Here is a 16,719-nt window from a genome sequence, read left to right as displayed (position 1 = left end):
AAAAAAAACTCTGCAGCTCGAAAGACATACCTTGCCAACTCCAGAAGTGATTTCCCATAGAAAAAGAAGGCTTCTCCACACTCATTAGCTGTCTCTCCATACTTCTTACCTCTACAAAGAGAATAAACATTTAAGATCTGAATTAAAATCTACTCTAAAATACTTATTTCTAGTTCTTTAAATTATAAAATGACATTTCTCCAGTGACACATTCTTCTAGGAAACCAATACTCCCCCCTCCTCTTGCTTTCAAGTCAAGGTCAAAGGGACTTTAAAAAACAATGTATGGGGCACCTGGGTGACTCAGCTCAGGTCTTGATCTCAGGGCCATTGAGTCCAAAGCCCCATGTTACGGAGTGGCTGGGTGGCTAAGCTGTCCGACTTCGGCTCAGGTCAAGATCTCAGGGTCCTAGGACTGAGCCCTGTAAGGGGTTCTGCACTCAGCAGGGCATCTCTTGTCCTCTCCCTCTGCCCCTCCTCCCACTCATGCTACCTTTCTCTCTCAAATAAAATCTTTAAAAACAAACAAATAAGGGGCACGTGGGTGGCTCAGGCGATTAAGCGATTAAGCGTCTGCCTTCAGCTCAGGTCATGATCTCAGGGTCCTGGGATCTGAGCCCTACATCGGGCTCAATGCTCACCCTGCTTGTGCTCTCGCACGTTCTCTCTCTCTCAGGTGAATAAATAAAAATCTTTATTTTAAAAATAAATAAATAAATAAACACACGCACAATGTATGAAGTTAATATATTGCCTAGTCTTTCTCTCTATATAGATGTAGCAAGTGACACCGATTTGCTGCAGTTATACTATATCATCTCAGAGCCAAACTACATTAATAGGTATTTCTCCTACTATATGATGAGTGGCAGTATGGCCCAAACAGTTAAAGGACCTTTGGGAGGGACCTAAAGGATAAGGTATATGGAAAGACATCATGTTATTAGAGATAAGAACTTATTCTCTGGAGTCAGACTGCCTGGGTTCAAATTCCATGTCTAAACCTTAACCAGCTGTATAAACCTCAGACTCAGTGCCTTGGTTTTCTCATCTATAAAACAGAAATGTTAAGAACTGTTCAAAATCTATTGTAAGAACTGAATTAATAATGCCCGTAAAAGTATTTAAAACGAGGGCGCCTGGGTGGCACAGCGGTTAAGCGTCTGCCTTCGGCTCAGGGCGTGATCCTGGAGTTGCGGGATCGAGCCCCACATCGGGCTCCTCTGCTATGAGCCTGCTTCTTCCTCTCCCACTTCCCCTGCTTGTGTTCCCTCTCTCGTTGGCTGTCTCTATCTCTGTCTAATAAATAAAATCTTTAAAAAAAAAAGAACACAAGCAGGGGGAGTGGGAGAGGAAGAAGCAGACTTCCAGCGGAGGAGCCTGATGTGAGGCTCGATCCCGCGACTCCAGGATCACGCCCTGAGCCGAAGGCAGACGCTTAACCTCTGTGCCACCCAGGCGCCCCAGAAATACAAATAGTATTATACATAAGTTTTAGCTATTAATATCTAGACAAGAAGACAGAAAGGGAAACAAATCACAAGTGTGATAAATGAAGGAGGAGGTACTTTAGGTAGAGCAGAGACTAGTTTTTATGGAGGAAAGGATTGGCTGAAGTCATGCAAAGTCAGGACAGCTAATGGCCTTTACAGCCTAGTGAGATTAACTACAGAAACTAAGCACAGAGTATTATGAGGGTCATGTTTAAGTATAATCTACTAGATTAGAACAGTGCATCTCAAATTTTCCCCTGAGATATCCTTGAAGGCAGGACAGTGAAAATACCGATCTCTAGATATCTGGTAAGAAAATAAGCTAAGAAGTATGTTTATTTGTGCTTATTCTTTAAAACTTAGATTTTAGCAGTTTACACTGTAAGAAATAATACATTTTTGGGGCGCCTGGGTGGCACAGCGGTTAAGCATCTGCCTTCGGCTCAGGGCGTGATCCCGGCNGATCCCGGCGTTATGGGATCGAGCCCCACATCAGGCTCCTCTGCTATGAGCCTGCTTCTTCCTCTCCCACTCCCCCTGCTTGTGTTCCCTCTCTCACTGGCTGTCTCTATCTCTGTCGAATAAATAAATAAAATCTTTAAAAAAAAAAAAAAGAAATAATACACTTTTATTATAAAAATACCTAAATACTTAGCATCAGATAAAATTTGCACCCTACTCATAACATACCACAGGGTATCAGAGCCTCAGTTCCTCTGGCCCAGGTGATGACAAACTAAGAGGCCAGAGGCCAGGAATTAGACAAGAGATTAATGCAGACATCCAGAAATAAGATTCTGTTCTAGATGTTGGGAGAGGGAATGAAGTTGGGACAAGAATGGACTGACAGGACCCTGACTGACTGAATAAGAAGGAATGAAGAAGCCAGAGGCTTTTAATCATGGTGAACCTGAAACCTAGTTTTATTATAAGGATTTCTTCAATTCAACTGCATATAACATAATCAACTCATTAGGGAACACGACTATATTCAACTGCTACTGGTAATAGGATCTTAGAGAAGCTATCTTAAACCAGGTCACAGGCTGAAAAGCTACGGCTTGAAGATTTAACTTATACTTTCTCTCTCTCAGCTCCAGAGACACATTGAAGTCTTTGGTTAAAATAAATCACTTTCGAGGCACTAAAGCCAACCTGTTTTCTCACAATACAGATACATATACGGCCACCTAGTGGTAGCTGACAACTTCCAAACAACTGCTAACAATTGGAAAAATGCTGTACTAAAATCAGCATTAGTGCTAGGGTGACCAACCATCGTGGCTTGCTTGGGACTTTCAGGAGTTCCCCAGACACAGAACTTCCAGTGTTAAAATTAGAAAAGTCCCAGACAGGGGCACCTGGGTAGCTCAGTCAGCTATGCATCTGACTATTGATCTCGGCTCAGGTCTTGATTTCTGGGTTATGAGTTAAAAAAAAAAAGTCCCAGAACAAAGTAGGATGAATTGGTCACCCTAATTAGTGGTGACTGGAAAACAAACTACCTTACTCAAGAAAAGAAAAGAGACTGCTCAGTGATATTCAAGTCTTATCATTAGTTACAGGAGTAAACTGTACATGAAAAATATCCAATCTTTTAAACCTCTGCCCCCCCCATAAGACAACCTTTTAACAAACACAATATAGCACATCATAGCAAGACACAGTACTTACAGAAGACTAGCTGCTTCCTGGAATGCATTGACAGCTGCTGGAATATCCCCCATCACCAGATGTTTCTGTCCTAAACCCAACAGTTTCTTAGCTTCATTATCCACATCCAGACTGCAAGAAAAATGATTTTTTTCAAATGTCAAATACTTGTTTAAATCAACGTTTTTTGAATACCTGTTACATTTAAACCATTGTATTTTAACTTCTTTAAACCTTTGACCACTCCAGCAAGGCTTAGCTAACTCATATTTATCACTATAAAAGCAAAAGAAATCACAAAGCAACATTCAAGAGCTTTACTAGATTATTTTCTCTTAAAGGTTTATCTACTCACAAAGCCTATATTGTATGTTACTATAAATATTTACTAATTAAGCAACAAACAAAAAATCATGAAAGAACCATAAATTCATACAGCAAGTTGTACTACCTCTAAGAAAAATAAATCAAGAAACATTAGGTAGACGAGCAAAAGACAGTGACCTCAAATCAAGACAATGTGGAACTGACATAAAGGCAAATAGATGAAAATGGAACAGAGTACAAAAACAGATCCACACATAGGACTACTTGAAATTTTGACAAAGGTACCAAGACAATTCAATGAGGAAAGAATAATCTTTTCAATAAATGGTGCTGGAGTAATGGGATATCCACATGCAAAAAAAGTAAACCTTGCGGCGCCTGGGTGGCACAGCGGTTAAGCGTCTGCCTTCGGCTCAGGGCGTGATCCCAGCGTTATGGGATCGAGCCCCACATCAGGCTCCTCCGCTATGAGCCTGCTTCTTCCTCTCCCACTCCCCCTGCTTGTGTTCCCTCTCTCCCTGGCTGTCTCTATCTCTGTCAAATAAATAAATAAAATCTTTAAAAAAAAAAAAAAAGTAAACCTCAACCTTATTATCACACCACATACAAAAACTAACTTCAAGTCTTTTTTTTTTTTTAATTTTTATTTATTTGTCAGAGAGAGAGAGCACAAGTAGGAAAGCAGGGGAAGCTACGGCCAAGAGGGAGAAGCAGGCTCCCCACAGAGCAAGCAGCCCTACACGGGACTCGATCCTAGGACTCTGGGATCATGACCTGAGCCAAAGGCAGACCCTTAACCCACTGAGCCACCCAGGCGTCCCTGGATTACTGAAAACCATAAAACTGGGGCACCTAGCTGGCTCAAGTCTGTAGAACATGAGACTCTTGATCTCAGGTTTGTACGTTTAAGCCCACATTGGCTGTACAGATGACTTTTTAAAAATATATTATACAGGGGCACCTGGGTGGCTTAGTTAAGCGTCCAACTACTCTTGGTTTCAGCTTAGGTCATGATCTCACGTGTTGTGGGATCTAGCCCCAAGACAAGCTCTTTGCTCAGTGGGGAGTCTGTTTGAAGATTCTTTCCCTCTGCCCCCGCCCCCACCCCACTGGTGTGCTCACAATGAATAAAAACGTGCAGATATTCTGCAGAAGGATTAAAGAGAATTTAGAATAGTGACTGTCAACCTGAGTGAACTTACGAATGATCAGGAAGTAGTTGTTTTTTTTTTAAACACACAAGCCTGAATTCTATCTCAAGCTTAACAAGTAAAATCTCTAGGGATGCAACCCATAAATCTACCTTTTGGACAGGCATCCCAGTTAACTATCATGCTTACCTCTGGTTAAGAACCACAGTCATATCAATATGGGGAAGTTATGTGGAAGTAGATGTGGGCCCAACATAAAATTTAAAACTTTTAAATTAGAATAACATAAAATTGAAAATGACAACCTTACAAAATAGAGATCTAAATCAGTAGGAGTATTCAAAGAAAGAACAGGTTAGCATTTGACAGGCATGTAACAAGTAAGGAGCAGAACTAAGTAACTTCAATTCTAATATTTTAATCAAATGTGAAAAACCTAAAGACATCATTGTCAGGACTCCATACTTTAAATTACACACAAGTACCTTAATATTCAGTCTTAACTGTTATCTATTAAAAATAATACTGCCCTTTGGGGTGCCTGGGTGGCTCAGTTGGTAAAGTGTCTACCTTTGGCTCAGGTCATGATTCCAGGACCCTGGGATGGAGTCCCTCATCAGGCTCCTTGCTCAGTGGGGAGTCTGCTTCTCCCTCCTATCTGCCAGCCACTCCCCTGCTTGTGCTCCATTAAATAAATAAAAACTTTTAATAAAATGAAAATAATACTTCCCTTAAATTATACAGTTCTTTTTTTAAAGATTTTATTTATTTATTCAACAGAGATAGAGACAGCCAGCGAGAGAGGGAACACAAGCAGGGGGAGTGGGAGAGGAAGAAGCAGGCTCATAGCGGAGGAGCCTGATGTGGGGCTCGATCCCATAGCGCCGGGATCACGCCCTGAGCCGAAGGCAGACGCTCAACCGCTGTGCCACCCAGGCGCCCCTAAATTATACAGTTCTTAGTTTACGTTCCAGACATCAGTCTAACTGTACTCTGTAAATAATCTCACCTCTCCACTTTATCTGCAGACGTAGAAGGGGCAGGAGCATCGTCTTCAGTCCTGTGACGAAAAATTAAGGCGAAAAAAATTAAAATGAAGGCTATTTTAAGCCTGAGAATTATATAAATTAAGAAAAATATAAAGCCATAATATAGCTACTATTTATTAAATGCCTGATAGGATATTAAGATCTTAAAAGTAGTATTTAGCTAATCAAATTTAATCTTTACTCATTCAAGTATCTGTTAAATGCCTATGTGCCAGGCATGAGATATACTACAGGGAACAAGACGGTCGCATCCTAGCTTTGAGCTTATGATCAGGTGGAAAGAGTGAAGTATTTGTTATAATGTAGCATATGCATTCCTGAAAAAACTCATATTCTGTTAAACTCACTAAAAATAAAGTTTATGTTCTTTAAAAAAAAAAAATTTCTAAGAACATTCAGTTTTGAAAAGTTTTAATAAGTATCTTTAAAACATTTCAGGGGTGACTGCATGGCTCAGTCAGTTGGGCATCTGCCTTCGGCTCGGGTCATAGTCCTGGGGGTCCTGGGATTGAGCCCCACATCGGGCTCCCGCTTGGCAGGGGGCCTGCTTCTCCCTCTCCCTCTGCTCCCCCTGCTTGTGCTGTGAGTAAATAAAATCTTGAAAAAAAATTCATAATTGTATTTACTGAGAAGACTTAGAAATAATGACCAACTCAGTAGCAATGAGTATTCCACCCCTAGGCACCCAGACTATACTCCTAAAAATCTATTTTGCACTAAAAGGAACCAAGACTTCATGAAGAGTAATAGATTCTAAGCTGGGGCAGGAGAAGTACAAAGGTGAGTTTGGCTTTCATGCTAGAAAGCAATGAAGCTATATCTAATATGATGTAGAGTCAAATATACTTACAGTCATGCCAAAAGGAATTATAAAGCCAATATGGGGAATCCAGGGAAAAGCAGAATATTTTATGTCATTTTTGCAACTTTTCTATAAATTTAACATGTTTCATAATAATGTACAAAAACATTAAAAAGCACACTCAAGAGCCAGCCTGAATAAAATTCCACTGGTCAAAGGAAGTGTCAATTTGCAACAAAAATAATAACTACAATGGATTGAAAACTTCAAATATATTTAAATCAATGAGTTCTCAATTACATAAACAAAAACAAAAGAACTCTATTAATTAGCTTTGGAGAACGATAGGAAACCACTGCACTATTTTGAAAATTGGTAAAAAGGAGCACCTGGGTGGCTCAATCAGTCAACAGCATCTGCCTCTTGATTCTGGCTAGGGTCATGATCTCAAGGTCATGGGATCGCCCTGCATCAGGCTTCAGGCTCATCAGGGAGTCTGCCTAGGACTCTCTCTCCCTCTCCCCCTCCCCCCAGTCGTGCCCTCTCTAAAATAAATAAATCTTTTCTAAAAATTTTTTTTTAAATTGGTAAATAACGTGAGAAAAATTTACAATACACTTGTATTTGCAATTTGTTTACAATACAGTTGTACTTTAGATAGGTTTTAAGACATGGCTAATTTAAGTTACTATTTGGGAACCCTATAGATTGACCCCATGCACTTAGTATTCATTTAAATCCTTGGCATTTTGGGGGGCTGTCTGCTTGGTGGGGAGTCTGCCTCTCCCTCTGCCTCCCACTTGTGCTCTCTCTCTCTCAAATGAATAAATAAGATCTTAAAAAAAAAAAAATCCCTGGCATTTTTACTTGCCCTATCACCACTTTTCACATATATCCCAAAGGCAATACCCAGATAAGGACATATATCATTTCTAAATGTGTCCTCAAAGCAAGCCAGATCTCAAATGAGAGCTGAGAATGTGGTTAACTGGTGAAATGGACAGGGGCGCCTGGGTGGCCCAGTCAGTTAAGTGTCTGACTCAATTTCAGCTTAGGTCTTGATCTCAGGGTTGTGAGTTCAAGCCCTGCGTTGGGCTTCATGCTGGACATAGAGCCTACTTAAAAAACAAACAAATGAAACAGGTGAAATGGAGACAAGTACAGTGGGGAAACCTTACTATAAGTACTTTATTACCAAGTATTACTTCGAACTGCAATACATAATGCAAGAAAGCTAGAAGTATGAGAATAGAAGCTACAGAAGATAAAAGGGCTCTCTTATGTAGACAATTATTGAGAACTCTCCAAAAGGTTAACAACACAAACAGAAGGGAGTCTATTAGTTTTCTACAGCTGGACTTTCTTCTTGTTTCGCTAGCTATAACAAATTTATGAAGAGATAAGTAACACATGCAATATGGCTGAATACAAATGATCAATGAAAAAAACAGCTTACTCCCAGGACGAACAGAAACTAGAAGAATTTGTGATCCCCAAACCAGCCTACAAAAAATATTGAAAGGGGTCCTCTAAGCAAAGACAGAACCCAAAAGTAACAGACCAGAAAGGAACAGAGACAATATACAGTAACAGTCACCTTACAGGCAATACAACGGCACTAAATTCGTATCTTTCAGTAGTTACCCTGAACGTAAATGGACTAAATGCCCCACCAGACACAGGGTATCAGACTGGATAAAAAAAAAAAGCAAGACCCGGGGCGCCTGGGTGGCACAGCGGTTAAGCGTCTGCCTTCGGCTCAGGGCGTGATCCCGGCGTTATGGGAGCCCCACATCAGGCTCCTCCACTATGAGCCTGCTTCTTCCTCTCCCACTCCCCCTGCTTGTGTTCCCTCTCTCGCTGGCTGTCTCTATCTCTGTCGAATAAATAAATAAAATCTTTAAAAAAAAAAAAAAAAAGCAAGACCCATCAATATGCTGTCTGCAAGAGACTCATTTTTAACACAAAGACACTTCCATATTTAAAGTGAGGGGATGCGGGGCGCCTGGGTGGCACAGCGGTTAAGCGTCTGCCTTCGGCTCAGGGCGTGATCCCGGCGTTATGGGATCGAGCCCCACATCAGGCTCNCACATCAGGCTCCTCCACTATGAGCCTGCTTCTTCCTCTCCCACTCCCCCTGCTTGTGTTCCCTCTCTCACTGGCTGTCTCTATCTCTGTCAAATAAATAAATAAAAAATCTTAAAAAAAATAAAATAAAAATAAAATAAAGTGAGGGGATGGAAAACCATTTATCATGCTAATGGATATCAAAAGAAAGCTGGGGTGGAAATCCTCTATCAGACAAATTAGATTTTAAACCAAGAACTGTAGTAAGAAATGAAGGAGAACACCGTATCATACTTAAAGGGTCTATCCAACAAGAAGATCTAACAATTGTAAATATTTATGCCCCTAACATGGGAGCAACCAATTAATAACAAAATCAAAGAAACACATCGACAATAACACAATACTAGGGGACTTTAACACCCCCCCCGAAACGGGCAGATCATCTAAGCAAAAGATCAACAAGGAAATAAGGGCTTTAAATGACACACTGGACCAGATGGACTTCACAGATATATTCAGAACATTACCAAAGCTACAGAATACACATACTTCTCTAGTGCACATGGAATATTCTCCAGAATAGATCACATCCTGGGTCACGTATCAGGGCTCAACAGGTACCAAAAGATTGGGATCATTCCCTGAATATTTTCAGACCACAATGCTTTGAAACTCGCACTCCATCACAAAAGGAAAGTTGGAAAGAACTCAAGTACATGGAGGCTAAAGAGCATCCTACTAAAGAATGAATGGATCAGCCAGAAAATTAAAGAAAAATTTTAAAAATTCATGGAAACAAATGAAAACAAAAACACAACTGTCCAAAAATCTTTGGGATGCAGCAAAGGCGGTCCTAAGAGGGAAATATATAGCAATGCAAACCCTTTCTCAAGAAACAAGAAAGGTCTCAAATACACAACCTAACCCTACACCTAAAGGAGCTGGAGAAAGAACAGCAAATAAAGCTTAAATCCAGCAGGAGAAGAGAAATAATAAAGATCAGAGGAGAAATCAATGAAATAGAAACCAAAAGATCAGTAGAACAAATCAACAAAACTAGGAGCTGGTTCTTTGAATTAGTAAGACTGATAAACCCCCTGGCCAGACTTATCAAAAAGAAAAGAGAAAGGACCCAAATAAAAATCATGAATGAAAGAGGAGAGAGATCACAACCAACACCAAAGAAATACAAACAAAGAACACATTATGAGCAACTATATGCCAACAAATTAGACAATCTGGAAGAAATGAATGCATTCCTAGAGACGTAGAAACTACCAAAACTAAACCAGGAAGAAACAGAAAACATGAACAGACCTATAACCAGCAAGGAAATTGAAGCAGTAATCAAAAATCTCCCAACAAACAAGAGCCAGGGCCAGATGGCTTCCCAGGGGAATTCTACCAAACATTTAAAGAAGAATTAATACCTATTTTTCTGAAACTGTTCCAAAAAATTGAAATAGAAGGGAAACTTCCAAACTCATTTGATGAGGCCAGCATTACACTGATCCCAAAACCAGACAAAGACCCCACCAAAAGGAGAATTACAGACCACTATCCCTGATGAACATGGATGCAAAAATTCTCACCAAAATACTAGCCAATAGGATCCAACAGTACTTTAGAAGGATTATTCACCACGAACAAGTGGGATTTATTCCTGGGCTGCAAATTTGGATCAACAACTGCAGATCAATCAATGTGATATACTACATTAATAAAAGAAAGGACAAGAACCACATGACCCTCTCAACAGATGCAGAAAAAACATTTGACAAAGTACAGCATCCTTTCTTAAAACTCTTCACAATGTAAGGACAGACGGTACATACCTCAATATCATAAAAACCATCCATGAAAAACCCATGGCGAACATCATTCTCAATGGGGAAAAAACTGAGAGCTTTTCCCCTAAGGTCAGGAACACAGCAGAGATGTCCGCTATCACCACTGCTGTTCAACATAGTACTAGAAGTCCCACAGACGACAAAAAGAAATAAAAGGCATCTGAATCGGCAAAGAAGCCAGAACTCTCCCTCTCAGCAGATGATATGATACTTTATGTGGAAAACCCAAAAGTCTCCACCCCAAAGCTGCTAGAACTCATACAGGAATTCAGTAAAGTGGCAGGATATAAAATCAATGCACAGAAATCAGTTGCATTTCTAAACCCCAACAACGAGACAGAAGAAAGAGAAATTAAGGAATCGATTCCATTTACAATTGCACCAAAACCATAAGCTACCTAGGAATAAATCTAACCAAAGAGGCAAAGGATCTGTACTCAGAAAACTACAGAATGCTTAAGAAAGAAACTGAGGAAGACACAAGGAAATGGAAAAACATCCCATGCTCATGGACTGGAAGAACAAGCATTGTGAAAATGTCTGTCACCTAGAGCAATCTACACATTCTATGCAATCCATATCAAAATACCATCAACTTTTTTCACAGAAATGGAACAAATAATCCTAAAATTTGTATGGAACCAGAAAAGACCCCGAGTAGCCAGAGGAATGCTGAAAAAGAAAACCAAAGCTGGTGGCATCACAATTCTGGACTTCAAGCTCTTTACAAAGCTGTAATCCTCAAGATAGTAAGGTACTGGCACAAAGATAGACACATCAATCAACTGAACAGAATAGAGAACTCAGAAATGGACCCTCAACTCTATGGTCAACTAATCTTCCACAAAGCAGGAAAGAATATCCAATGGAAAAAAGACAGTCTCTTCAACAAATGGTGTTGGGAAAATTCGACAGCCACATGCAGAAGAATGAAACTAGACCATTTCCTTACACCATATACAAAAAAAGACTCAAATGGATGAAAGACCTAAATGTGAGACAGGAATCCATCCACCAAAATGCTGGAGGAGAACACAGGCAGCAAACTCTGTGACCTCGGCCGCAGCAACTTCTTCCTAGACACACTGCCAAAGGCAAGGGAAGTAAAGGTAAAAATGAACTATTAGGACTTCATCAAGATAAAAAGCTTCTGCACAGCAAAGGAAACCAGTCAACAAAACCAAAAGACAACCAACAGAATGGGAGAAAACATTTGCAAATGACATATCAGATAAAGGGCTAGTATCCAAAACCTATAAAGAACTTATCAAACTCAACACCCAAAAAACAATCTGATCAAGAAATGGGCAGAAGTAGTAAAGGGACATTTCTGCCAAGACAACATCTAAATGGCCAACAGACACATGAAAAATTGCTCAACGTCACTTAGCATCAGGGAAATACAAATCAAAACCACAATGAGATACCACCTCACACCAGGCAGAATGGCTAAGGTAACAAGTCAGGAAACGACAGATGTTGGCAAGGATGCGGAGAAAGGGGAACCCTCCTACACTGTTGGTGGGAAAGCAAGCTGGTGCAGCCACTCTGGAAAACAGTATGGAAATTCCTCAGAAAGTTGAAAATAGAGCCACCCTACAACCCAGCAATTGCACTACTGAGTATTTGCCCCAAAGATACAAATGTAGTAATACGAAGGGGCACATGCACCCCAATGTTTATATAGCAGCAATGTCCACAATAGCCAAACTATGGAAAGAGCCCAGATGTCCACCGACAGATGGATAATGAAGGTGTGGTTTGTGTGTGTGTGTGTATGATGGAATATTATACGGCCATCAAAAAATGACATCTTGCCATTTGCAACAATGCAGATGGAACTGGGAGGGAATTATGCAAAAGTGAAATAAGTCAGGCAGAGAAAGACAATTATATGACCTCACTGATAATGTGGAATTTGAGAAACAAGGCAGAGGATTATAGGGGAAGAGAGGAAAAAACGAAACAAGAAACCAGAGAGGGAGACAAACCATAAGACTTTTAATCTCAGGAAACAAACTGAGCATTTCTGGAGTGGAGGGGGCTGGGAGGGATAGGGTGGCTGGGTGATGGACGCTGGAGAAGGTATATATCGTGGGGAGCGCTGTGTATTGTGTAAGACTGATGAATCACAGACCTATACCCCTGAAACAAATAATACATTATATGTTAATAATTAAAAATTTAAAAATAAAATAAAAAGAAAAAAGAGCTTACTCAATTCAATATTTAAATCTAATAGACATTTTAATTTTAGTACCTCCTGTGTGCACTGGAGACAGACAGTCTCCAACCGAACAGTTAAAAAGGCAGAGGGGTCGGGGGTATCTGGCTGGCTCAGTCGGTAGAGCAAGGGACTCTTGATCTCGGGGGTCGTGAGTTCAAGCCTCACCTTGGGTATAGAGATCACTAAAAATAATAAACAAATAAAAAAAGCAGCGGGGACAGCTTGTTCAGAAGCACAGAGAAAGGCAGAAGAGATTAAATGACAGGTAAGGATTAACTGTACTGGAGTCTCAGTCCTAGAGCATGCTTTAAAGACAAAAAAGATTTTTTTTTAAGTTGTCAGTTACTTTCGGCAGAATCCAAAATCTTTGCTTTCAACTCCTAATCCTTTTGTGAATATTATATTGGTCAACAAGTTTGATGAAAACCCTAAGGAATGGGGGAAAAACTCGGCTGAAAATAAAGAGACTTCATATCTAAAGCCATAGGGATGAGGCACAGTTTAAAAGGCAGTACTTCTAGCTGCAGGTAAGAAAGCAAATAAACTGCCCAAAAATCTGGAATGATGGCCTTGGATCCTTATTAAAAACGATTTCTGTCATAGCCAGTTATGTTCAAATAGCTTCACTAAGGGTTTACCTTGGCCAGATTCTAACACAAGCTTCTCAAATTACCTGTGGTTGAAGGACCAGATTTTTTATTTCTGGTGTACAACAGATGTTTTTTTTTTTTTTAAACAATCACGCCTTGCTGTTTTGTTTTGTTTTTTTTTTTAAGTAATCCTTACACCCAACATGGGCCTCGAACTCACAAACCCAAGAACAAGAGTCACACACTCTACCAATGGAGCCAGCCAGGTACCCCATCAGATGAATTTTTATTAAATAATGCTTACTCTAAATTTTTATACTTACCTCTTTGTAGACCAGTAACAAACAGTTCACAACCAATGTTAGTTTACAGATCACCAATACTAGTCTACGGACCATGCAATGTGGGAGTAACACAAATGTCCAAATAGAATAAGCACTAAAAACACACGTAAATGCTGTATATACATGCTACAAATACTGAGGCACTCCAGTGGCAACAAAAATACACAAAATGTTTTATACCCCACATAGATGAGGGGTTATACTATGTAACTTTCACTATTAGCCATGACGGAAGTTAACAGGTACCAGATTCACCCTCCCACCTCAAACAGCTAAAAAAAAAAAAAAAAAAAAAAGGCCAAGAATATGAACAGGAGCATGAAACATCAGTTTTCAAACACTGAACAGCTAGTAGCACAGGACATTGATCTGAGAGAAGGGAAACAAATGAGATAAAAACAAAAATAGAGGGTGCCTGGGTGGCTCAGTCGGTTAAGTGTCTGCCTTCCACACAGGTCATGAACCCTGAGTCCTGGGATCAAGTCCCAACAACAGGCTCCCTGATCAGCGTGGAGCCTGCTTCTCTGCCCCTCCCCTGGCTCGTTCTTTCTCTCCCTCTCTCCTCTCAAATAAATAAACAAAATCTTTAAAAAAAAGAAAAAAAAACAAACTGAACTTCAGGGTGCCTGGATGGCTCTGTCAGTAAAGCAATGGACTCTTGATTCCAACTCAGGTCATGATCTCAGGGTCATGAGACTGAGCCCCGCCTCGGGCTCCACACAGCGTGGAGTCTGCTTGAGGTTCTCCCTTTCCCTCTGCCATTCCCCTCCTCTCTCTCTAAAATAAGTTTTTTTTTTAAAATAGAACTTCATGAGTATGAAACACTAAGCAGACTAACATACATGTGGACTGAAGTCCCTGCAGGGAGAGAGGTGGGAAAGGAAGTATTTAAAGGAATAGAAGAAAATATTTAAAGAAATGATAGCAGAGGCAGGCACTGGGGTGGCTCAGCTGGTTAAACATCTGGGCTGGAGTTGTGGTCCCAAGGTCCTGGGGTCTGGCCCCATGTTGGGCTCCCTGCTTGGTGGAGAGTCTGCTTCTCCCTCTCTCCCTGCTCATGCTCACATGCTCTCTCTCAAATAAATAAATAAAATCTTAAAAAAAAAAAAACGAGGGGCGAGACTGGGTGGCTCAGTCTGTCAGTCTGTTAAGTGTCTGCCTTTGGCTCAGGTCATTATCCCAGAATCCTGGGATCGAGCCCTGCATCGGGCTTCCTGCTCAGTGCGCAATCTGCTTCTCCCTCTCCTCCTGCCTGCTCGTGCTCTCCCCCCCAAATAAATAAAATTTTTTTTAAAAAAATGAAATGATGGCAAAAACACACCATAGAAACAATAAACAATAAATTTTAAAAACGAACAATGGCAGAAAACTTGCCAATTTTGATGAGAAGCATAAAGCCACAGATCCAAAAATCAAGAAATCCCAAGCAAAAGAAACATGAAGAGAAACACACCAAAGTATTTAATGTCAAGTTGCTGAAAACCAATGATAGATAAAAAACCACAGGGGTGCCTGGCTGGCTCAGTGAGCAGTGACCAGAGCATCTGACTCTTGATCTCAGGGTGGTGAGTTCAAGCCCCATGTTGGGCATGAAGCCTACTTTAAAAAAGAAAATATATATATATATAAAATCAGGCAAAGGAAAAATAGATACTNAAAGGAAAAACAGATACTTATATAATCATAGTAACTAATATAACAATGATAGCCAACCTCATTATAAACAATGCAAGTCAGAAGACAGTAAAGCNGAAAAATAGATACTTATATAATCATAGTAACTAATATAACAATGATAGCCAACCTCATTATAAACAATGCAAGTCAGAAGACAGTAAAGCAGTATTTTTAAAATACTGAAAGAATTATCAACCTATTCTAAAGCTGATGAAGTTAAAGCTTCAATTATAAGAAATAAATCCTCTTCCTTCCTATTAAAGAGAGGGTTCGCCACCAATAGGCAATTATGAGAAAAAATGTTAAAGGAAATCTAGACAAAGAGAAACACCTGGCTGGCTCAGCTAAGGATCTGCCTTAGGCTCAGGTCATGACCGCAGGGACCTAGGATCAAGTCCCACATCGGGCTCCCTGCTTCTCCCTCTGCCTGCTGCTCCCCCGTTTCCCTACTTGTGCTCTGACAAAACAATAAATGAGTTCTTTAATAAAAAAAAACTTTTTAAAAAAGGAAATCTTGGCACAAAGAAAGTAATACCAGGTAGAAATTTGGATCTACATAAATAAAAAGCATTGACAATGGTAAATGGGGGCAAATGTGTAACATTCTTTTATTTTTTTTTTAAAGATTTTATTTATTTATTCGACAGAGATAGAGACAGCCAGCAAGAGAGGGAACACAAGCAGGGGGAGTGGGAGAGGAAGAAGCAGGCTCATAGCAGAGGAGCCTGATGTGGGGCTCGATCCCACAATGCCGGGATCACGCCCTGAGCCGAAGGCAGATGCTTAACCGCTGTGCCACCCAGGCGCCCCAATTCTTTTATTTTTTTAATCTGGTTTTTTGAACTGTAATGAACATTTGGATCATTTCTAGTTTTTAGCAATTATGACAGCTGATGTGAACATTGCTGTGTATACATTCTGGTGGACAGCTGCACATTTCTTTTTACTACAAACTGAAAAGTGAATCGAATTATAGGTGTTTTATAGATTTTAGAAGCAAAAACAAGCATTCCCAAAGTTATTAACATATAAATATTTTAGCAATAAAATCACCGGAAACATTTCTAAATAACTGGTTTTTAAAAAAGCTTTCTCCATAGCAGGTTTCTTTTGAAAAGCAGTTACTTTCTGTTAAAATATCAACTTTATCTTAGGGCACCTGGCTGGCTCAGGTGGCAGAGCATACAACTCCTGATCTCCAGATGATAAGTTCAAGCCCCATGCTGGGCACAGAGCTTATTACTTTAAAAACAAAAAACAAAAACCAACTTTATCTTGAACAGATTGTTTATTTTCAGATTATCTGCTAGTGGGTTTACTATTGACAGCCATTGTTTTTAACCTCCTAATGTGTCTGTTAGAGCTGGGAGTACAAGCTATAAACGTGTCAATTCTGCTATTTTCTTGCTATTTGTTTATGCTTGCATTATCACCTTCAATTCACCATTTCTAAGCAGGAATCTTTTAAACACATTGTCCATTTTGT

The 16,719-nt window shown here is 40.0% G+C and overlaps 1 protein-coding gene across 5 annotated transcripts in view; it reads right to left on the bottom strand.

Annotated features, from left to right (window-relative positions):
- The window catches only part of NASP (nuclear autoantigenic sperm protein), a 44,654-nt gene that overhangs the window by 14,995 nt on the left and 12,940 nt on the right, over positions 1–16,719 (bottom strand). For 4 of the 5 annotated variants that reach the window (XM_034651607.1, XM_034651585.1, XM_034651599.1 and 1 more), the window contains exons 2-4: positions 5,634–5,684; positions 3,168–3,278; positions 31–111 (exon numbers count right to left, since the gene is read on the bottom strand). In XM_034651607.1, the coding sequence (XP_034507498.1) occupies positions 31–111; positions 3,168–3,278; positions 5,634–5,684 (243 nt within the window). The remainder of the gene's footprint in view (positions 1–30; positions 112–3,167; positions 3,279–5,633; positions 5,685–16,719) is intronic. The other variant, XM_034651591.1, reaches the window with a different exon arrangement.

Source organism: Ailuropoda melanoleuca, chromosome 2 (genome assembly GCF_002007445.2).
Source record: "Ailuropoda melanoleuca isolate Jingjing chromosome 2, ASM200744v2, whole genome shotgun sequence".
Lineage (NCBI taxonomy): Eukaryota > Metazoa > Chordata > Mammalia > Carnivora > Ursidae > Ailuropoda > Ailuropoda melanoleuca.
The sequence above is the reverse complement of the archived record's forward strand: the minus strand, read 5'-3'. Positions and strand labels throughout refer to the sequence as shown.